The sequence below is a fragment of the Syngnathus floridae genome, chromosome 3, assembly GCF_059516105.1.
Source record: "Syngnathus floridae isolate MCC-2025c chromosome 3, RoL_Sflo_1.0, whole genome shotgun sequence".
NCBI classification, from domain to species: domain Eukaryota; kingdom Metazoa; phylum Chordata; class Actinopteri; order Syngnathiformes; family Syngnathidae; genus Syngnathus; species Syngnathus floridae.
Window position 1 is genome coordinate 13,067,182 of NC_142415.1, and position 22,579 is coordinate 13,089,760.

At 39.8% G+C, this 22,579-nt stretch overlaps 1 protein-coding gene and 1 long non-coding RNA gene across 4 annotated transcripts; one reads left to right on the plus strand and one right to left on the minus strand.

The window, feature by feature from the left end:
• Positions 1-23: 23 nt before the first annotated feature.
• LOC148400610 (uncharacterized) lies at positions 24-1,667 on the minus strand. The gene is made up of 2 exons (XR_015857391.1): positions 633-1,667; positions 24-284 (listed from the first exon to the last, which is right to left on the minus strand). It is a non-coding gene; the product is annotated as an uncharacterized LOC148400610 (long non-coding RNA).
• Positions 1,043-22,028, plus strand: nedd4a (NEDD4 E3 ubiquitin protein ligase a). 3 transcript variants are annotated; one of them, XM_088370230.1, is made up of 29 exons: positions 1,043-1,236; positions 2,732-2,805; positions 3,392-3,470; positions 3,571-3,609; positions 4,303-4,356; positions 11,783-11,833; positions 12,199-12,260; positions 12,373-12,475; positions 12,938-13,101; positions 13,177-13,285; positions 13,685-13,837; positions 14,273-14,356; positions 14,704-14,823; positions 15,034-15,237; positions 15,316-15,393; positions 15,473-15,527; positions 15,607-15,665; positions 15,734-15,799; positions 15,878-16,107; positions 16,213-16,334; positions 16,493-16,563; positions 16,686-16,781; positions 16,863-16,936; positions 17,023-17,083; positions 17,173-17,232; positions 17,311-17,418; positions 18,036-18,132; positions 18,261-18,333; positions 19,372-22,028. In XM_088370230.1, the coding sequence occupies exons 1-29, from the start codon at positions 1,189-1,191 to the stop codon at positions 19,469-19,471; spliced, it is 2,694 nt and encodes an 897-aa protein (XP_088226356.1). In that variant the 5' UTR covers positions 1,043-1,188; the 3' UTR covers positions 19,472-22,028. The 3 variants fall into 3 exon arrangements, with proteins under 3 accessions (XP_088226356.1, XP_088226357.1, XP_088226358.1); XM_088370231.1 differs by having other exon boundaries at positions 13,685-13,834; XM_088370232.1 differs by lacking the exons at positions 1,043-1,236; positions 2,732-2,805; positions 3,392-3,470; positions 3,571-3,609; positions 4,303-4,356 and adding an exon at positions 7,196-8,488.
• The last annotated feature ends 551 nt before the right edge of the window (positions 22,029-22,579 follow it).

Consider the following 22,579-nt stretch of genomic DNA (forward strand, 5'->3'; position numbering starts at 1 on the left):
TGGACTACAAGCAAACTTACTAATATATTTTAGGCAAACATGTATTTTCGTTTAGTGCCCATGTAAAATCCTTTCCAGTTCAACAACAAAATATGAAAAACCAATAATTTTATAAACATAGTTCACAAACAAAATATGAAAAACAAGAATTTGATGAACATAGCTTAAGCAATCATCACAGGTGTTTTCCACTATTATGACTCACAGGCAATCTCTTAAACAAACCTCACGTGTAACTCGTACCATAAATAATGGATGTGTTCCATTTCGTTAGCCAGGACAGCCTGCAAGAAACAAGATGTCAAGGTGTGAGGTTTTTACCCTTCGTCACAATTTCCATTCATTTGTAATTAACCTACCAATTTGATTAAATCCATTTAGACCGTGCCAAAATTTGTAATTATTGTGATAGGAACACATTTTTATTCCATGACTGTTGCCTAAACAGAGACTCGAGATGAGTCATCAAAGCAATAAAGACAACACGATCGTAACAAATAACCCCTAAGTGCAGGCCTGTTGAGTGAGAGGCCTGGTCCCGAAGTTCGCCACAGTTTAACGAAGGCAGCCACATTAGAAATGTTTGTTCCACCACTTAATTCATTTTAGATACTGTAGATACTTGTACATACAGGCTGTCCCATTAGCCCCGGTTGCGAAAACATCCTGGCTCCCTCCCTGATTGATAAGCAAATAGAACCACATCGGCCCCAGACGACACCAGCCCAACAGGCATCATCCTGGGTTAAACAAAAGCAAAAAAACATCTTATGTCAAGTCGTTGTTCTCTTTGACATGTTCCTTTTTACAAAAGCTGTTTGTTTTCTCGCCGCTTTTGGTTAGAAACAGATGTTTTGGGCAACTCATATTCAATATTCTTCCAATATATACTGGATGGTAAAAACAATCATTTAAAAGTGTGCGTTTTCCAACTCGAGCAAAGTAGCTTGAAATTGAGGTTGAATGTGTTTTCCTTAAGTAAAAGGCGGAGGCAAAAGAAGAGGGGGGAGGAAGCGAAGGCGGGGAGGTTGAGAGGGATGGATAGGTGGGAGTGACCGCCATGTCGCACTTCCTCGCGTAAACATACGGAGGGAATCATTCCAGCTGTCGCAACTACAAACCTTGGGATTCATAACAAGTGCCGTTTATCTGCTCTCTTCCTCCGGGAAGCGAAAGTTTTGGGATATCATGGCCGCACTTTCGCCAGAGATCCGAGGACAGTGGAACGACGCGGAGGTAAAAGAAAAAAAAGTCTCAACAGATTTTGGCGCTGTTGAACTCGGTTCACGTGACCAGACCTTCTAGCTAGCTTGCTAACGATTGACTTCTAATGTCTCGCCAATTAGCGCCAACACCGAATGAATGCTTGCTTTTCACTTGCAACTGACTTTTGTTGACAAGTCTGCTTAAAAAGTTGACGCGGCTCGTTTTCAAAGAGAGTTTCTATTTTTCAGTATTTTGGGCTCGAGAGTTATTTATCTCCGGAGAAAGTACACTTCCTGTTTTGTGGTCAAATCACATCTTTCTTGTTAATCATTGCGAAAAATCGTCATTCTCGTACACGTCATCGATTTATTTATCTCCGGAGAAAGTAGGCTTCCTGTTTTGGGCTCAAGTCGTTCTTGTCAGTCATTGCGAAAGCCCGTCATCCTCGTACACGTCATCAACACGTGACGTCAGAAGACGCTTTCACAACTTTCTACGTGATGGAAGTCACAGGTTGTTTTTAGCATTTATCTCTGCTCCCTGAGGATAGGAAATTTACATAGTGAATTGAAGTAGAAAGTAGTAGAAAGTCACAAAATACTTGAGTAAAGTACACGTTACTGGAAAAAAAACTACTTAGGTACTGCAGTGTAGTAGTGTGATTTACCCTCCACCACTGCAAATAAGATACTTCAGCACACTAGAATGACTAGGGTGGAAGTAAAGGTCTTGTCAGTCATTTCTAAACTACTTTAGGCCTAACCGTATGAAGTTAGATTTGACAAGCAAGTTGCTTGCTGCACGAGTAATATTAGTTGGCCCAACGAGTTCCCACTTGTCACCCACTATAGTAGCCTACTGGAAAATGTGGATAAGTTCACTTATCTGGGCAGCCTTTTCTCCACAAGAGCTGCAATTGATGATGAAATTAACCGTATTGAGTGTGCCAGTGTAGCTTTTGCCAGGCTGAGAAAGAGAGAATCGAGACATCCAGGTCGAGACGAAACTCCCGGTATACGGAGCAGTGGTTGTGCCCACTATGCTTCATAGCTGGACCACCTACAGCAGACACCTTAAAGCCCTGGACCAGGATCTTTGCAAGATCCTGAAGATAGGTTGGGAGGATAGGCAAACTGTCCTGATGGAGGGCAACATTGCCAGTATTACCGCAACCGTTGTTCGGCACCAGCTACGATGGACAGGTCATGTTGTCAGCGTGCCTTGTAACCGCCTTCCTAAACAAATTCTGTCTGGCCAATTGAAGGAAGGATATCACATTCAAGGGGGACAGAGTAAGCGATACAAGGAAAATATCAAAACCCACCTAAAAGTGTCACATCAATCCAAACACTTGGGAGGAGGCAGCCCTCAAGAGAGATCTATGGAGCAGGATGATCCATGAGGGTGCAGCACAGTTTGAAAAGGACCTTCACTGTGCCGCGGCAACAGAGACTCTGACTTTGATTCCTTCAAACAAAATGTAAAAACATTGCATGCATAATTTTGTTATTGTTATTTATTTTAGGGTGAAGCCAGAGTCCTTAAAATAGAGGTTATTGCTGGGCTTCGCCTAGCCAAAAAAGATATCCTTGGGGCAAGGTAAGTCAGATATTATTATTATTATTATGATTATGACATTAAGACACAGAAAGCTGTTTTGCTATGCGTAACAAAGACATTTTGTTATTTCATATTTCTTGACGCTCTTTGACCTTTGAAATGCTTTTGGTTCTTCTGAGCGCGATGAAGGTTAATGTGTAACAGTTATAATAGTTACGTCACGAGCTGCCTTTTTTTCTGCTAAAAGTACCAGTTTCCGATCTAGTATTTGTATTTGCGTATTTTACCACAATACTTGATACTGATTTGTACCGCTGTTTCCCAGAAATATATGTGCATTCATTGGTAAAACTATAATGTAACACTAGCCTGCTAATGCACTGGTCTAAGACTAATGGACAATATTCGAATGAATGTGGTATTAATATGCGTCATTGACCCAAATCATTATGAAACACCAGTTACAGTCCTTTTTACGTGAAGTAAAAAGTAGCCGAGCCATTAACCATGATGCTAATGTTTCTTTGGTCACGGTTGGGCAACAACCGCCGTAGAGCAAATGCACACAACTGTACTCAATGTTGACTTCATGATTGCATTTAAAAATATGTTGTTTCTTTTGCAGTGATCCGTACACTAGATTGACTCTCTATGATCCTTCCAGTGGGGAAATAGCAATTCACCAAACTAAAACAATAAAAAAGGTGACAGAGAACGCATATTGACAGTTCATATGCTACCATGGTGGTATGTACTGTCTGTCCTCATGTTTTTGTTTTTTGTTCCATCTCCCGTCACCTGAAGTCACTGGATCCAAAATGGAACGAGGAATTCTATTTTAGAGTAAGTGTGTATCCTGTATATCATAAACGCAATACATGATTTTCATTAACCACTTATGCGAATTAGGGTTGCCGATTAGCTGGAACCTATTCCAGTCTACATTTGCCGAGAGGCTGATCACATCCTGGTCTGGTTGCCAGTCAGGGAAGATTAGGTGTTGAATGACTTCAGATTTTTAATAGTGATGATAGTTGACTTCGATTAATCGGTGATGTCATCGATTTTTCTTTCAGTTGCCAACTTGCTGCGCGCACCCCCAAACAGAAGCTCATTCACTCACTCTTGGTACAATCGTGCTTTATTGTTTTTGTAGCTTCACTGTACCGCACCGCAGATTTTTATATTCTAAATATGTAATTGTATATAGTTTATGTAACTAGCATTGCAGGGTTGTAAATTTGACGAGTCGACTATTCTGTTCAGCCCCTTATGCACATGTAGACAAACAAGCGTTCACGCTCACAGTAACATCTGTGGACAATTAAGTGTCTTCAATAAACTTAAACAGGCATGTTTTAAGAATGTGGGATGAAGCTGGAGAACATGCAACTTCAATGCTAATGCTAACCACAATTCTCTCATGAACATACAATGAGCCAGAATTACTTAAGTTAAACTTTTGGCCTTCCTCAATATGTCATTTTATTACACACAGCTAATCATTACGTTGTTATCCTTCCCTTCATATTTCAGGTCCATCCCAGGAAGCACCGCCTCCTGCTGGAGGTGTTTGACGAAAACCGTCTGGTAAGCGTTACGCCCATTTGCAATCGAAAACGAGTTGCGTTTGGAATGTTGCGTCTGGAATGTTACATAAACTTGTCCTCCTATATCTGCTTCGTATGTGCCTGTCGTCGAGCTCATTGTGATGTATCTAATGTCTGGAAGTTTTACGCACCTGCTTGACATATTTCTGCCGACCTTTGAGTTTGTAATCTTGACTTCGGCATTGTGCTGGAATTGGGTCATTGACCAAACTTTGAGAATCATGCCTGAGTGGATAGTTAGTTGCGGTGTTGCGCCTTGCAACACATTGACTATTATGGAGGTTTTTCTGAGACTTAAGAGATTGTTACAAAGGAAAATTTTGTACATTGAAATTCAGCAAATTGTAACAATATCAGTGCTGGATAGTGTCCTATTTTATGGTTGCGGGTAGTATGTTTTGTTTAGGGAGAGGAGGCCAAGACTGATGAGGTAAAGTAGGTTTGACTGGCTGTTAAAGATTAAGCGGCCCTTATTTTGCCATCATGTACAGCAGTGTTTGAGAAACGCAACACTTTATTTTCTCAAACTGTCAATATGGGTAAATCTCTCCTAAAAGCATCCTGTTGCCTAAAGGTGTATGAAAAAAATGTCACATAGACTATTGAATCCAGATGATAGGAATCTTCATTTATAGATTATTAGTTATTGCCTGGGATGAGTTTATCATAAAACACATCCAAAGGCTTCTTGTGTTTTGCAGCCAAAGAAGATAATGCAAAGAGATTTGTGATTAAAATTATGAGCTGAAAATGATTTGATTTAAATATTGCTTTCATGGTGGCTGTTAAACTTCCTCTAAATGTTTTAAATTCCTTATTTGACGCTAGCAACATAATGTTGTCTAGAGGAACCGCCATTGCGGCCATCTGCGTGGAAGGAGTTGAAATTCCTGTAACAGACATCTTGTTTCATTTTAGAACAAAAACAAGAGGTGACTGAACAAATAGTGCCTGTGAGCTACTCCCTTTTGCTATTTTCAACAATCAGTTATACAAATTAGGATTCGTATATATTCAGATGATTGATGGTGATCTGTGCATAATTAATTAATTGATTGATTGATTGATTTATGCGTAAAACTTTGTTAGCAAAAATAGACAAAGACAACTTCTGAAATGGAATGTATCGTGTACAATAAACAGCACGAATACAAAGTTTGCAAATCATGAACAAAGAAGGTTCCTGACCAGAACGCGTAGGGTCTTTTCCAACTCAAATTGAGCTGGCAGTAGTGTCCTGCCCAAAGAAACTCAAGCACTTGTCCATTCTCCTCTATGATTAAAAATTAAGGCAAGTAAAAACTTTCTTGATCTAATAACTGCAATATCTGCCCATGTTCAAGTTTCCAAAAAAACAGTATGTTTCTGGTAATTTGAGTGCAGTATGCACTGTTTTGTGTTCCCATTGTCAAAAGTTGTGAGAGTCATGAAAATGGTGGAGATTTACAATCCTGCCTTTCATCACCCTTTCATTGGGTTACCATCTGACTTGGCATGGAACAGTACTGTAAGTTAGTGTTAGGTGGAGCTAGAATCATTCCTTCCATTGATTGGTCAACTGTGAAATGTCACTAACAGGAATAGAATGTGAAGACGTTTTTTTATTTTTTTTAAATGATAGCCAGAGCTTGACCTTTTGCTTACTAATACCACCATTCGGTTCTATAACATCATATCTTAAAAGCTGCCCATTATTATATGGCATTGGAATGTAAGGTCCATGTGCTGCCCAAGGTGTCCTGGTGCTTTTTTGTAGTCAATATCAAAACGTAATGATGATCCTTTTAGTTTTCCCTGCTTTAAAATAAGGCCACTATAGAGGTGATATTACCTCAGAGGCGGAGCGGTTCATTCTCCTATCACATATGACTGGACATAAATACACACGCGTCACCCATTCTTCAGTCCATCAATTAATAGCCAGTCACAAGGTTTAGAACATGGCAATTTAAATAGCACAACCTGGTTCACAATAGCCCACCATTAATAAACAGCAACAGCAGTGTAAGGAAATCAGACCAGTACAGGCGGGTTACATGAGGTATCGTATAACAGCACTTATGCCACAGTCAAATCAGGTCGCCCTTGCTCTTTTCTGTCGAGGGTGAGATAATGTTACAGATTTACAACGGCCAGTAAAGTCAGACAAGTGAAGAACCATTTATTGACAGAGACCAGACTTTTTGGACATGTGATTTTGTTAACCACTCTGAATTTCGGGAGAGTTATTTAGATTCATTCCCCTTGATTTCCTGAAATTCAATAGCGGCTGGTAAAAATATTTGTGGGGGCACGGAGCGGCAGAAAGATTAGAAGGCTAGCCGCAGCAGGAAGTAGAGTCTTGAGTGAGAGGGCACAGGCAGATGTAACAGTTTACCAGTGCTTCGGTTTAAGATGCAGCACAGAAGGATACCGGGTTGATCTTTGGTCTCGGCTGTTCTACTCGAGTGAGGCGACCGGACAAGACGGAATCTTTGAGACGGCAAACAGGCTGGAACCCGGAGCAACTTAACGAGCCGAAAGGTTTAGGTTCTTCATCAGATTTGTGTATCTGCCCTTTAAAAACAATTTAACCCCTGGAATTGAACTCTTGTTTCAAAGGTTGTGTGTTTGGGTCATGTCTCCAAAGAGAACCACTGACCTCCTCTGACTAAGTGTTGAGATCAGCCTGGAGTGGAATGTAGGATGTCCCCAGAGCTATTTTGGCTATGTACACCCACTAATGATTGTGATCGCAAAGAGCGGAGCAGTTGCTTTGCTTTACTTTTTTGCCCGACCGCCAACTTTTGTCATGCAGCACTCCAAAGTACTGCAGGGGTTAGAGAGTTAAACGAATGGCACACCGGCTCCGTTTGGACTTTGCGTCAAGGAGAAGCCACACCGACCCTCTGTCACAGTGCCTCAGCAGCCATGGTGAGGAGAGTGGAGTTATTTTGTCAGCTGATAGCCTCGCAGAGAGTCTGGCGCACAGTTCTCTACACTTCAAGGTGACTTCGCCGTCACCTGACTATGGAAATTTACAACGATATTCTTCGGTATTGATTCCGAGGGTTAACGCAAAAGGATGTAGTCAAAAAAGCGTCGTGCAGATATCACTACAGCCCTGCGCCACGCTCAGCGGGGACCTGGATTGCACCGTGGGGGAAGGAGATCCCGTGAGTAGTGAAACGGGAGCGATTGCCAGCTCTGATGGGGGTTCGTGTAGCAGCAGTATGGCCAGCGATGCCGGATACTGGAGTAGCAACAGCATCTTTGAGCCAGAGACTCCAGAAAAACACAGGACCACTCAAGAGAAGAGTGTTCTCTGCTGCAAGTCCAAAGTTCCCTTGAGACGTTGTTCCTCCTTAGTTATTTTCCCCAAAAGCCCCTGCAGCACGCCACCCGCATCTCCGGTAAACCTAATCGCTCTTCCTGCTTTCTTTGGAACGAGAACTCCTCTCCAGACACCTGCCGCTGATTCCTCACGGGATGAAGAGGAAATGACTTGTAAAGAGTCGGCCACATCTACAAGTAGCCAACATTGTCTCAAGGGAGACCCTGCACCTGAATGTCGGGACACCAAACATATGGTCCACTTTAATATTCCTCTCCAAGACAAACCTAAATGCAAAGTGGAGGGCGGCAACGATGTGATGGAGCAGTCACCGTCGAACGATAAATCTCATCATCGCTCAAGAAGCGTTCTGCTACACTTTGCCCATCAAAGACCATCATTGTGTGGAGTCAAAGCCGAATGTCCCGATGCTCCCTCCTTCCTTGCGGAGCCTGAGACTCCACGCGACCCCAAGAAAAAACTGTACCGTAGTACCTCAGCTTGTTTGTTCTCCTCGGTGAAACCGTCAGAGGAAAAACTCTTAGCAAAAGGACACGAAAGGTTGGAGAAAAACAATTGTCATCGCGCCATACAACGGAGCTTTTCCCTGGAGGTGCCCTATGCAAACACGGGCATTTCATGTCACGTTTCAAACACCAAACTCGGGAGTACGTGCTCGCCACACGTACATATTCATCTGTCTCCGTGCGCTCCGACTACGTTGCCGAGCTTACCTAACGATGCAGACTCAAGCTGCAAAGGAAGCAGTACCGCAAAGAACTTAAGTCAAAGTGCTGAGGTGAGTGTCGTTGCTCGACGTAATCCAATCCACCCTGAAGTGGAAATTCAAATATTTCTTTCCAACTTCAAAGGCAATTAGCTTCTTTGTACTTTTGTTTTAAGATTAACAAAGGTTTGCGTATGTTGTGGTCTAACCGGTTGAAGAAGATTCAAGCAAGTTGCTTTCGTCATTTATGTATCAGCAAAACACTGCGCAAGCAGAAATTTTCCTGTTCATTGTTTGAGAATATTTCTTTCTTTATTAGCTTCTAATATAACAGGGTTATTCCGTTCATGACACTCCACCGCTTTTACCCCTACAAGTCTTGATACTGACAGTAAACTCAACATCCACTAAGAGGGACAAGCCTAAGTTTTATATCACTTACAATATACCATTATTCTCTTTGCACCATGAGTAATCGCCCTAAGTATTTACCCAAGCTAATATTAGTGGTGAGAAAAGCACTGCCCCTTGCTGATATATAAATAAAGTGCTTCTGAAATACTTTGTGTGACTCCAGATAGTCTGGTGCTCTGTAGCACGGCTCAGTCCCGTGGATTCAAATTTAACAGCATGATACCAGAGTTACGCCAACCATGTCTGGAAATGGGGTGGGCTGGTATTGGTGGGTGTCAAACTTGGCAGGGTGAGAGCGTGAGCCTTTCTCAGTAAAAGCACGGTGTGCTCGCTCCTCTGTGGGGTGCCCCTTCCATACCGTGTTTGTGAAGTATCGGGTGTCCCTCCTGCATTTAGCAGCTTGTCAAGTAAGAGTCTGCAGATTCAGTGTGTATCTATTAGAAAAATCTCTCTGTGAACTCAGATGTGTTTTGCTGTGTTGTGAGGGTTGTGTGTTATGATCATGACTAATTTGTCACCTGAAATTTGATGCTTTTAATTCTGTCCAGAATCACTGAGGTTTTTCCTTGAATAAGATAAAAAAAAAAAAATTCGGCAGATTGGATGATAATCAAGAACACGAATAACCCCGGCCATGTGCGTCGTCCAATTGAATCACCATTTCCTATCAAGAAATAAATGACAATAATAGTCACTTCAACATTTTCGTATGTTTGCTCACAAATAGACATTAAAAACGTAACAGCGAAACCCATTATCCACTTTGTTGCCAACTCTGTTGCAAACCACAATTGCACTAAGTGAAGGTATGTAAACATACCTGTCTGTCAGATGGATTAAAATGTGCCGCTCTACTGGCTGCCACTCAGATATTGGAAACAAATTCCCTGCATAGTTTGAAAGATTAACATCTGTTAAGACTGCACAATGTTAATAGTTTAGGTTGCTCTGTATTGTCTCCATCAATCATTTTCCTTAATCAAGCATTATTATTATTCTTTTCAGCACCCGCTGCCAAACAGACCGAGTGGTCCACTTTGCATCTAAGTACAAAAGTAGAATTTGTAAACGCACAACTTGTACAAGTCCATCAAACTCAAGTACAAGTGTGGCCAAGAAACAAATGAATGAAATGCCAATTTCAATTTACTTATCTTATGTTTTTTTCCTTTAGTAATGATTAAAGCATAAATCAACTTACAATTTAGTCCACATTAAGAGTGGAAAGTTTAGAGCCAGGCCCATAGACTACTACATCATGTGTTTATTTCACAATCAGGTTAGCAGGTTGTAAAAGATGAGTGAAAGTGCCTTTGACTCTTTGGCCTATTGTTATCAGCATATTGATGATGTCATGAGTTAATGAACAACTGAGCAAAAATGACATAAGAAAGCCTAAAATATAGATTAAGAAAATTTTTGCTATTTGGGTCGCAAGTTGTGAGTCAGAGTTCCAGTGCCTGCTCTCACATCATAGTGTGCTTAGATGGCGTGTAAAATGTCCGGCGATGACGAATAACTCGAACATCTGCTACGTTCAACTTGACCTAAATGCCACGATAGATTCACTTGACAAGCTAAGTGGTGCGATGCACCTGCCGCCATTTTTGTTGGGGGTTGGGGGTTGTCTCCATTTCCAAGTTCAACTTTGTCCTCTCCCAGATTCAGATTCCCGTGAGTGTTGTTTTAACAATTCAGCCCAAGAAAAACAAAGCCCAGTAATTTTCCAAGCCCCACCTTGCTATAAAATGTAAACATATAAAACAGCAACAGAGGGGTGACTTGTTTTGTCCTAGTTATTTATTAGCCAACACAGATAGTGTGTTGTTTTGGTGCTTTTGAATCACCTGATCAGGCCGGCTTCATTTTTGACACTTTGTAGTACTGCCGGTTCAATAACATTAGCGGTCTTGCTTGTCAGAAGTTGAGGTTTCACTTTCACAAGCTATGCGCTCCACCTGTCACATAGTTTAAAGTTGGCAAGTGGAGATGAATATCACTTAAGGTTATTTGCTTCCCAGATGCCTCACTGTGTTAAGACTCTGCTACAAACCTCAAAATTGAGTGCGTCCATCAATTTTCTGACATACTTTTGGGGGATTTTTTTTTTTTAACCATTGACAATGTTCATGTTCATTCTTGATTAACAGTGACGATATTTTTTCCGCCAGCTGGGATTGCCATCATCGTTGGCCTGTAACCCTTTATGAAACACAGCTCTGACATTTTATTGACTGGATAATTTTCCCAATTAGAATCAAGATCATTTGTACAATTTGACCTCTGATCTTTTGAATCTGACTTTTACCAGAAAAGTAACCATCGTTCTTAGATAAAACATGGGAAGATGGAGAAGATATAATTTGCCTTGTTTAAAAACAGTTTCCTGTATACACTTTTTACAATTGTGTAAAAGTCAAATCCACTGATGATAAGCAATATGCAACCCATACAAAAATTACTCACGTTATTATGACTATCAACATCAACTTTATTTGGACTATGGACTACGGTCATAATTGACGCCTTTTAGTAGTTTTCCAGCTTACTCATATTCAAGAGGGAGTAAACATGTACACAAACGTGGCATGGCAGTTTGACAGTGATAACACACGGCGTGATTTTTTGCCACCTGACTTTCTATTTCATTGATCATCACATAAGAATGCTGCTGCCTTGACTATCTTGATTGTTATTTTCCAGTACAGGGCTGATGACAATGCAATTCGACAGTGTAATTAGACCCTGCAGGTTCCACACAAAAAAAAATATATATATACCATATACATATGTTGACTGAAGTGTTTTCACTTGAAGGATTCCCCAATCTGTATTTGTTCATATAAACACTGTATATTACCTTCAGACGCTTGAATGTATGCTTGCGTAAAATGCTGTAATGATTTGGTTTGTGCATGATTGATGTGTTTTTGTCTCCATTTCTCTCGTCAGACACGTGATGACTTTCTGGGACAGGTGGATATTCCTCTCAGTCAGATACCAGTAAGTTATTGGCCAAAAGCAGCAAGTCCTTTGTTCATTGTGTTGTGTTGTTCACGGCCACTGCATGTGATCTGGTTTAGTGCCCAAGCACAGACCTCCGCTTACCACCATGTAAATATGGACACCCTTAGCGTTGCCTCTGTTCTGCATCATTGTCACCAGTTATGAAAACACAGACCAAAATGTTTATGGCACATTACTCCATTTGTTTTATGTTAAACAAAATGTTCACAAATGAACCCTTACATGTACGTACATGTGACGTTCACTGAGTAAATAGGAAATAATTCATATACTGTGTGGTGGTATAGTGCTTAACCTTGCTTTGAATATTAAAATGTATTATACTTTTTTTTTATCCTTAGACAAATAATTCATCTTATGGAAGGCCATATACATTCAAGGATTTTCTGCTTCATCCCAGAAGGTTGGTGTCACTTCACATCCATTTAAGCGTTTAATTTTCTATTGTGCATTCCAATAATTGGCGTATGTATTAAAAACAAAATGAACGCCTTTTTTAAAACGTTTTTGTGCAGTCACAAGTCCAGAGTTAAGGGCCATCTGCGACTCAAAATGACATACATGCCAAGAAACTCTGATTCAGCTGAAGAACCAACAGATCAGAACGACAACACAGATGTAAGTCTGCCATATACCTTTATATTTTTTGTATCTAAATATGGGCATGAATTTTGATTAATCAATATACATGTGAAGAAAATAGGTGTCATGGATCCGATATGCTGAACTTTGTGCGCAGAGGCTGAACATCATTTGTTAATAAATGTCGACCGATGACTATCAAGGAGTTTACGATCCCCGCAGTTGGGGCTCTCCTAAAATGACACTGCATCTTTTACACCACAGAGCTCTTGTGGCACAACGTGGTGCTACACTTTAAATTCTGATTGCCTGTATACTGTAAAAAACTATAAATAAGGATTTCTTAAAATCTCTGATATTCGTGAAATTTAGCGTTTTATTCTAAATTTATTCGTGAAATAAAAAATTCCGATTTTACTGAAGAAAAGTGTACAGCGAAGACAATAATAATTTTGAAGACAAAACAGTCATGACAGTGTAGTTTTTCTTTTTTTGCAGCCTTCATGGGAGTTTTTGGAATCTCAGGACATGTCAGGCCCCATGCAGAGTGAGCAGACACCTGTTCTGCCACCTGGCTGGGAGGAGCGTCAAGATAACCTGGGAAGAACCTTCTATGTCCACCACGAGAGCAGGACCACACAGTGGAGGCCACCAGCCTTACAGTTAAGACACAATGTTGTAATATTTCTGGTTCTGGGCCCGTAGCATCAAAGTGCATTTGTGTCTCCCCTAAACAGTGACAATAATGCAGACACAAGGCGACAAAACACTGCAAGACAGAGGGCGCAGAATTATATTACACGTAGACAGATCTCAGACCCTGATGAGACCACTGCACAAGATGAGGTATTTTCTTACTTTATTATGATGTGACATGATTATAACTCACAGTGACAACAATTATGTATGCAAACAAATCTGTGGCTTTATGATGTCAACTTTTTATGTTTGATGTAATAATATGTAAACATGTACACTGCACTTTTTAGGCACTTAACTTGGATGGCATGGTATGAATGAATAAATGAATGAATGGATGAATGAATGAAGTACACATAGAGTATATTAAAAAGTCTAACCAAAATTATTTTTCTACAACAAATTGCAGTTTACGGCGATGCAAAAATTGCATTGTACAGTAAACACTGCAATGTCAATTTGAATTTGATGAACCCAGATTGAGTTATCTGGGTGTTTTGTCTGATTTCAATGTGTGCTTGACAAGGAACTGTCCTATTGCCGTAGGAATGGGAGGTTTTTCAAGAAGATGATGTCAATTTGAGCCAGGCCAACCAGGTCACATTGCCTCCACCTCCGAATCCCCCGGAGGCACAGATGTTGGTTGAGGAGCTGAGAAACCTTTATAGTCAAGGGGGCACAACTCGTGAGCACCAGGTGGTGAGTCATGTCTTTTCCACATTGCTCTAAAACAGGATTAGCCAACCTTTTAAAAACCAAGAACTGCTGTTAACATGAATAATTAATGAAAATGCACTTATGTGAAGAATCATTATATTAATGATTTCTCACAATAGTATTTAGGAAAGCGATAAATATCAATATGCACCACTTTTGTACATTTTCATATGATCATCTCCATAACATGTCTAGAAAATCACAATGTCCCATCATTGGAAAGCTAATATTTAGAACAGGCCTGTGGGCTACTCATGCTCCTTAAGGCCTATCAGCGGGCTCCGTGTTTGTGATCCCTCCTCTAAGATTACAAAACTCAAGTAGAGCCATAATGTGAATGATGTGCCTCAGAGAGGCCAGTATCGACACTAATGGGGAAGTCTTGTCATTAATGCGTCCTCTTCTCTCTGCTTGCAGGATCATGCATGTAATTCGAGCCATTCCGTTCGCACAAGAACTTTTCACTTGTCAACATCAGAGGAGCATCCTGTTAATTCAGTGGTATTTCCTCCCTTTATGAACTCATTTCCTGAGATTTGCCAACCCAACTTTACGTCAAAATTTTAGTTTTTTTTTTTACGCAGTGTCCACCCCACCTGTAAAGTGAATTCAGGGATTTACACTATCCGTTAAAAGACAATTGCTGGAATGTGTCGTACTCAATTGTGGAGATATAGCATCAAAGTGTTTGTCACTATTTCAGTTTTCCTCATTCTTAGACTGATTTCTTTAAGCGTTCTCAAACTCTGGCGTGTCAAACTCAAAATACATTTTTGTTACTTTAATTATGCAATACTTAAATGATTTCTGTAGTAATCACAGTTATTTATTTTCATGTTATTCAATAGCCGGTTCAGACCTCTGCGGCGCTGCCTACAGGATGGGAGGAGAAGAGGGACACTAAAGGAAGACGCTATTATATCAACCACAATACCCGAACCACCTCATGGATACGACCCACCTTGCATGTACGACACATGGTTTTTATTTTTAAGAAGTCATTTGTTTCTAAATATATATTTTTTTAGGTAAGTGTGAGGCTGACAATAATTTAGTACGCTTTGTTTTTTGTCCAATTTACAAGATACGGATATTTTTGGTCACTTTACAGGCAGTTTAATAAGATACAAACAGTCCTGCTGTAAGATCTCTTTAAATGTTCTATTTTTGTCCGACAGAGAACAAATTCAACCCCTGCGGCTTCACGAAATAGTTCTGGTACACCATCCTTCCAGTCTGCGACCCTTCATCCATCTCCCCAGCACACTCCCAGCCCGGAAGCTGCATCTGAATCAGGCTCCATGCCAGCTGGTTGGGAAGTCCGCAGTGCTCCCAATGGAAGACCCTTTTTCATTGACCACAACACAAAGACGACTACCTGGGTGAGAATTAAAGATATACGATGCTGAGTTGTTAGATTTCCCCATTTGAGTGACACAAGTTTGTTTGCTCCTAATCAGAAAGATCCCAGGCTTACGACTCCTGTTCATGTGAGAAGGAGAGCATCACTTGACCCTTCTGATCTTGGCCCATTGCCAGTAAGTCTATACAATAGATTTATTGAATGCCTTGTTTTATGTTAGTGTGAGTTTTTGTTAACATTTTTATTGTTCCCAGCCTGGTTGGGAGGAGAGAGTCCACACGGACGGGAGGATATTCTACATTGATCACAGTGAGCGACTCACCTGATCATAGATATATATGTATGTCTAGATTTCGTGAACTAAACATCTTCTGTCTGTATTTCTTAGACACGAAGATCACACAGTGGGATGATCCTAGATTACAAACCTCAGCAATAACTGGACCAGTAAGTATTAATTGCGTCATTGAAAACGAAGTTATGGATTGATTGGTTCCATCTATGCTTGGTCACAGGCAGTGCCTTATTCCAGAGATTATAAACAAAAGTATGACTACTTCCGCAAGAAGCTGGAGAAACCAGTAAGTGTTGTCAATCTCTGCTGAGCAACCTGTTGATGTGATTTCTGCGAAGGAATCATAACACATCTTCTATTGTAGGTCAACATACCAAATAAATTTAGCATAAAGGTAAGACGAAACGCAGTGCTGGAGGACTCGTACCGGCAAATCCTCGTCGTGAAGCGGGCGGACTTGTTGAAAGCAAAGCTGTGGGTGGAGTTTGAGGGAGAAAAGGGTTTGGACTACGGAGGCTTGGCCCGGGAGTGGTTCTTCCTCATGTCGAAGGAGATGTTCAACCCCTACTACGGACTCTTTGAATATTCTGCAACGTGAGTGTTGGAGAACATCTTTAAATTTAGACCATCTAAAAGAAAGAATAGCATGCCTTTAAGTAACATTCATTCTGCTGTGATTGTTTTTTTTTTTTTTTTTAGGGACAACTATACACTGCAGATTAATCCCAACTCGGGTCTGTGTAATGAGGACCACCTGACTTATTTCAAGTGTATTGGCCGTGTAGCAGGCATGGCAGTCTGGCATGGAAAACTGCTTGATGGTGAGTCTTTGTTCACTTTAGTACTCACAAAAAAAAATTCTCAGGTGAAATTTCAGGATGAAACACAGCTGTCTTTTTGTGAGCAGTGTAGTTCTGTACTGTAGGATGGCTGATAAAATAAGAACGATAGTGACCTTATGTTATGATTGTACGTCAAGCTTTCTTCATTCGGCCTTTCTACAAGATGATGCTGCAGAAACCCATCACTCTGCAGGACATGGAGTCTGTCGTAAGTGGACATATTCAAGAAGTCTCTACATTTACATTCTCTTATGGTGAATGATGAGTTCCTTCAATCTTACAAATGATCTGGTGGTTTTCTTTTTTTTTTTTTTGCGCTGACTAAATCAGGATAGTGAATATTTTAATTCACTCAAATGGATTTTGGAGAATGATCCAACTGACCTGGACTTGATGTTCACCATTGATGAGGAACTCTTTGGACAGGTCGGTTCTATGTGATATTTGGCTTTTTACCAAGATTATATTCATTTCCTCTGTCACTTATATCCTGTTTGTCCTCACCAGACTCACCAGCACGAGCTAAAGCCCAATGGCGCGGAGATTGTCGTCACTAATGAAAACAAGAAGGAATACATCCAGTAAGTAACAAAAAAATATATCTGATCAACAAAATGTTTGTTTGTTATTGTTCAACTTTTCATTGTACGCATTTTCCAATCAACAGTCTTGTGATGCAGTGGCGCTTTGTAAACCGAATACAGAAGCAGATGACCGCCTTCAAGGATGTAATGACACTATTCATTGTCAGAAAAAAACTTGCACTGTTTAAAATTTCAACGTTTGAGTGGAAATGTTTGCATGCTTTTATTTCCAGGGATTCTTTGAGTTGATCCCTCAAGATCTGATCAAGATCTTTGACGAGAACGAGCTTGAGGTGAGTTTTCTGTCCATCTTTGATTCTCTAGTTTATTTCATGACTAATGAATTTGCTGCTTGGTTTCTCGTCCCACAGTTGCTAATGTGTGGTCTGGGGGATGTGGACGTGAACGACTGGAGACAGAACACCAAGTACAAGAGTGGCTACAACGCCGACCACGTAGTTATCCACTGGTTCTGGAAAGTAAGTAACATTCCATGCCTGGAGCCACGAGACATGTGGACTTGAGTTGTTAAGGCAAGGCCGCTTTATTCACAGTGTAGCACATTTGGTACACAAGATAAGACAATCTGCAACACGTAGTTATAAAACTACAATTAAATCCAATATTTCAAGGAAAAATACGACAAATGAAAAATAATTTCAAAACCAAACTTAATGCATTTAAAAGCAAAATACAGAGAGATGAAAATAGTTAACTAAGATAACTCAAAGAATGTACTTGAGCACTGACTATTAACTATACACTATATAAATAAAATCAAATATATATTTATTAAAAACAATGCTACAGACTGAAATGATTTTGCCCCCCTCATTTTGCAGAATTTGCACCTTGATAACTGCTTTTTACTTCACTGTGATTTCTATTTGAATTAAATTTTAAAAAAGCAACAGTGTCCATTTAATTGAAGCAAAAACTGTTTCATTCCACGTTGAATATTTAATTAGTGAATGTCACTATTTTTAGAAAGATTGCTATTTTTCTTATTAAAAAAGCACATCTCTTAAGGGACTGTGTGAATATTTTATTGTGTCTTTGAGAAGAGCTTCATTATTGTTCTTCCGTCCTTTTATAGGCAGTACTGCTGATGGATGCCGAAAAACGAATTCGTCTCTTGCAGTTTGTGACGGGAACCTCCCGAGTCCCAATGAACGGTTTTGCGGAACTCTATGGTGAGCTAGATCAATAACATACAGCATTTTGAGTTGATGAGTTTTCCGTCTTTCTCGGAATTGTTCTTTCACATGTTGGGCACACCTGGAGTGACTCTTGTTTGTCTGCTATTTAATGATCTTTCTAGGCTCTAATGGGCCACAGCGGTTCACCATTGAGCTGTGGGGAACCCGTGACAAACTGCCCCGAGCACACACATGGTGAGTAATCTTAGACTGTGTCAACTGCTCATGAGAATTTGATTCATTCTTTTCATGAGCAGCCTATGCAGAATAACACAAATATTATGTTAAATACTGTACATAGTTGTTGTATAAGGCTCAAACTAGTTGAATAGACTTACCAAAATTTAAACCTTTTTAAATTACAGTGAATGTGAGCAAACTTGCATTTGGTTGCATTCTGTTCTTCTTGCTGCAAGGAGACATCACATTGTGGAAATTTTCCAAGACAATGTGGTGGTGTTTTTTTTTAGGATTTTACCACATTCCAAAGATTCTCAATATGTAATGCTGAAGGTCTGGTTTGCTTTATCGTCTTGAATGCCCCCAGCGCCCTGCACCTCTCTTTCATGAGGTGCATTGTTATTTTCCCATTAAAAAAACAACTTTCTTAATGATTTGACATTATTAAATATGAGCTGTCCAAAAAAAAAAAAATCATCCGTCTCAACCCCACTAGTTAATGTAAACTTCGTAATGTGTTGACCGTTCCTTGAAGCAGGTCGATAATTAGACCCTTTTGGAACGGAACTGGTTTTTTTTTTAAGCCATGAAACACCATTTACTGTACGGAATGGTGTTGAGAACCTTGTTACCCAAGACACGCTTATCACAGTAGTAATGAGCCAACGGAATGCTTTTACTCATATGCTTGTTTGACTCCGTTGCATACTCTGACATTAACAGTATGTTGACGTCCTCTAGTGGACTCATTTAATACTTGCAACGTGAGTTTTTTTTTTTTACCACATTCCTTTAATGTGATAAAAGGAAAAAAAATGTGTTTGTCATTTATTCTTGATATCCAGCCAAGGTCCATGTCCCAGTGTGGTTTGCACTCACACCTATGGGCAATCTGTAGGGGTCAATCTGCCTACCATGTTTTTGGAATGAGGGAGAAAAACGGAGCACCCGAAGGAAACCTATGCAAGCACGGGTAGAACACGCAAACTCCCTCTGGACTCCAATTACGATTAATTTTGGATCCTCTCTCTCTCTTTTTTTTTTTAAATCAAGCTTTAACCGCCTGGATCTTCCACCTTACGAGTCCTTCGAGGAACTGAGGGAGAAACTTAACATCGCCATTGAGAATGCACAAGGCTTTGAAATCGATTAGACATTAAATGACGCTAAGTGAGAACCCATGCGCAAATGTTGTGAAGTTCCAAACCACAGCCAGCGGCCGAAGACGCTTGGAGGACCGACAACTCAACAAATGTTTGGAGTGACAGGTGTTATATCTCTACGAGTGTTCTGAAGTTTACACATCAGAGTCTTTTCGTCTCAAGTGAAATGACAAACACTAACCATGAGACCACAGCCATATTTTTAGGGCTTTTCAGGGCGTCTCTGGATTCACTTTGATATAACCTGACAACATTTCATGCCTTTGTTTTCACGTCACTTTTTTTTTTTTTTTTTTTTACACAAATATATAGTTGTCCTACTTTATTCTCGTAAAGTAAGGTCATGTACAGAGTAAAGGGTTGTGTAAATAATTCAAGCATCTTGGGTCCAGGTGTGGAATCATTGCCCACTTCTACTGGTAATTAAAAAAAAAAGATGTCGTTTTTAACCTCATCCTTTCTTTTGCTCTTACCGCTAATAAATACCCCATGAATAATAATTAAATTAAATAATTAATTAAATGATGGTAATAAAAAAGATATGTGGTTTTTAACCTCAACCTTTCTTTTGCTTTTACCTCTAATGAATTCCCCATAAATGATAATAAAAATAATGAAATAATTAATGAAATGATGGTAATAAAAAAATATGTGGTTTTTAACCTCAACCTTTCTTTTGCTCTTACCTCTAATGAATTCCCCATAAATGATAAATAAAATAATGAAATAATTAAATGATGGTAATTAAAAAAAGATGTAGTTTTTTAACCTCAACCTTTCTTTTTTAAAATTCCATCCTCTTGATCCTTTGCTTTTACCTCTAATGAATTGCCCAGTCATCCACAGTGATGCCTTGAGATACAATTTTAATTCATTCAGTGACCATGCTTGTAACTCAAAATGTTCACATCCCAAATCTTCTTTACACCTCAACATAAATGCCATTAATTAAAAAAAAAAAAACACCACCAGACCCTTCCCCAAAATATTGGAATGTATTTTTTTAATGAAAAAAATACAAATAGCTAATTAGCTAATGCTAATTTGTCTTCACAGAGGATAAAAAATATAGACCAAATAGATTTTTATATTACCTATTCACATGAATTGTTCCACATGTTTAAAATGTCAATATTAATTCCTTGACTGGTTCTGACACGTCACATCCATAGATGTTTTTGATTAGCCCGTCAGTGGCGTTTCACATTATATGTTAGCATTAAGCTAGCAAACCTAAAGGCAAAGTTGTGTGCCTGCTGTCAATACACAATTGTTTTATGTTTAGCTTGACAGTAAACGTCAATTTGAAATGGCCATTTTTTTATTTCATTTGAAATCAGCTGAATGACAGTTGGTATGTCAACAAACCCATTAGTCTTGTAACTTGTATCCCAAGTCATCACTGTATTCTTAAATCAAAATCCACTCTGACATTGAAGTCTTTTTGCCTTTAAAAAGGAAATAACCTATATTTTAAAACGATGCATCTATTAACTAACACAATTCAGATTATTTCTATTAAGTTGTATACATGCTTTTACATTATTCATTCCAGTATATTAGACACACTGAGGTGGAGAGTGTATGCGCCTTAAATACAGAAAATGTGCGGGTTATGTGCAAGTAAGCCAAGTATATGTATAGTATAAGGGGCTTAAAACGTACCAATGCCAGGACCAGTTTAATGCTTGACTAATTCTCTTGTCTGTGTACAGATGCAAAGAGCTTTGATTATGTTACAATACTATGCATCATATACAAACTGTTGCCTCCTACAAAATGATGAAGCTTTTATTATGGCACTCAAGGTGAATAAAAACAGTTGTTGGTGTACAGCTATGTACCTTTAAAATTACGCTTTATGCTAATTGTCGTATCTCATACGATTACGTCTGCTGTACGTGTGTACAAAAAAAAAAGAACGTTACGACACGTGACTGAATCATTTATCAGGAGTCTAAGTGCAGCGGTCAACTCGAAACGATGTTTATATGCTTTGACAAACTGTGTTCTATACTGTTTATTCAAGATGGTCTTTTCATACCGTGGTATAAGTAGTAAGTTTTTTAACAACCTTTTATTGTTCTCGTCACGGACAACAAAGCTATATGACGCTTTTATAAAGTTCCGCACTTTGTTCGTATCAACGAGTCTTACTTCTGAACTGCCACCTGCACACTTCTTAAAACGATCCTCTGCTTCAAGTGCACCCGTTGAAATGTTTACATGTGAACATTGCTGAAATGAAGCACATTCTCTTCTTTCTCTCTCGTATTGAAAATGACATATCGCCTATTTTTGTCATCGATATACATGATGTTCTAATCCTGAAAAGTACTGTTAAATGTGCCTTTTGTTTATGAGATAATACCACGTGGATTAAAATTTTCTTTCAAACGTCACCTGTAAGTGCATTATAGCAAACATTCATGCTACATAATGTATATGAAAACACTTTAAAGCATGGAATGAAATGTAGCTTTGAAAATTGCTGCTAACACAGCAAACAAAGAGATATATTTGACTAATAAAGAAACATGAAAACAACATGGCCTCCATATTTGTTATTGTTTTTTGGATCTTCTCAGCACTAGCAACTCTATGAGGCCCAACTAGTACCACTAATGAAATTCCCTCACACTGCCTCACTCGGCACATGTTTACTGTTAACAAGCACGTGCTCCCCAGGGTGGACTCCTCCACATCTTCATGGTGGGAACCTTTTGCGTGGTCAAGCCATCATTTCTCCAGCACCCCCCTTGATGTGGCACTAAAACAACCCTCCCCCACCTTCACAGGGGTCAGGGGACAGGTCACACACGATTCAGGCCAGCCTTTCGGACACCGCTGAGGTCAGTGGGGATGGGTGGGGGGCTGCCCTGCTGTCAGGCGGCCTCCTGGCCTCACCGACCCCCTCACTACCAGGCTCACAATCCCGCTAGCATTCATAACTTTTACTTCATTTATCAGGTCTTCAGAGAGGTGTCACATTGGCCAACAAGCTGTGCCACATTTGTTGTGCTTCAATTCAATGGCAGTCCACTAAAGACATAAAAACTAGTTTTGAGTTGGTCAAAACTCCTCAGTAAGTCGCAGTA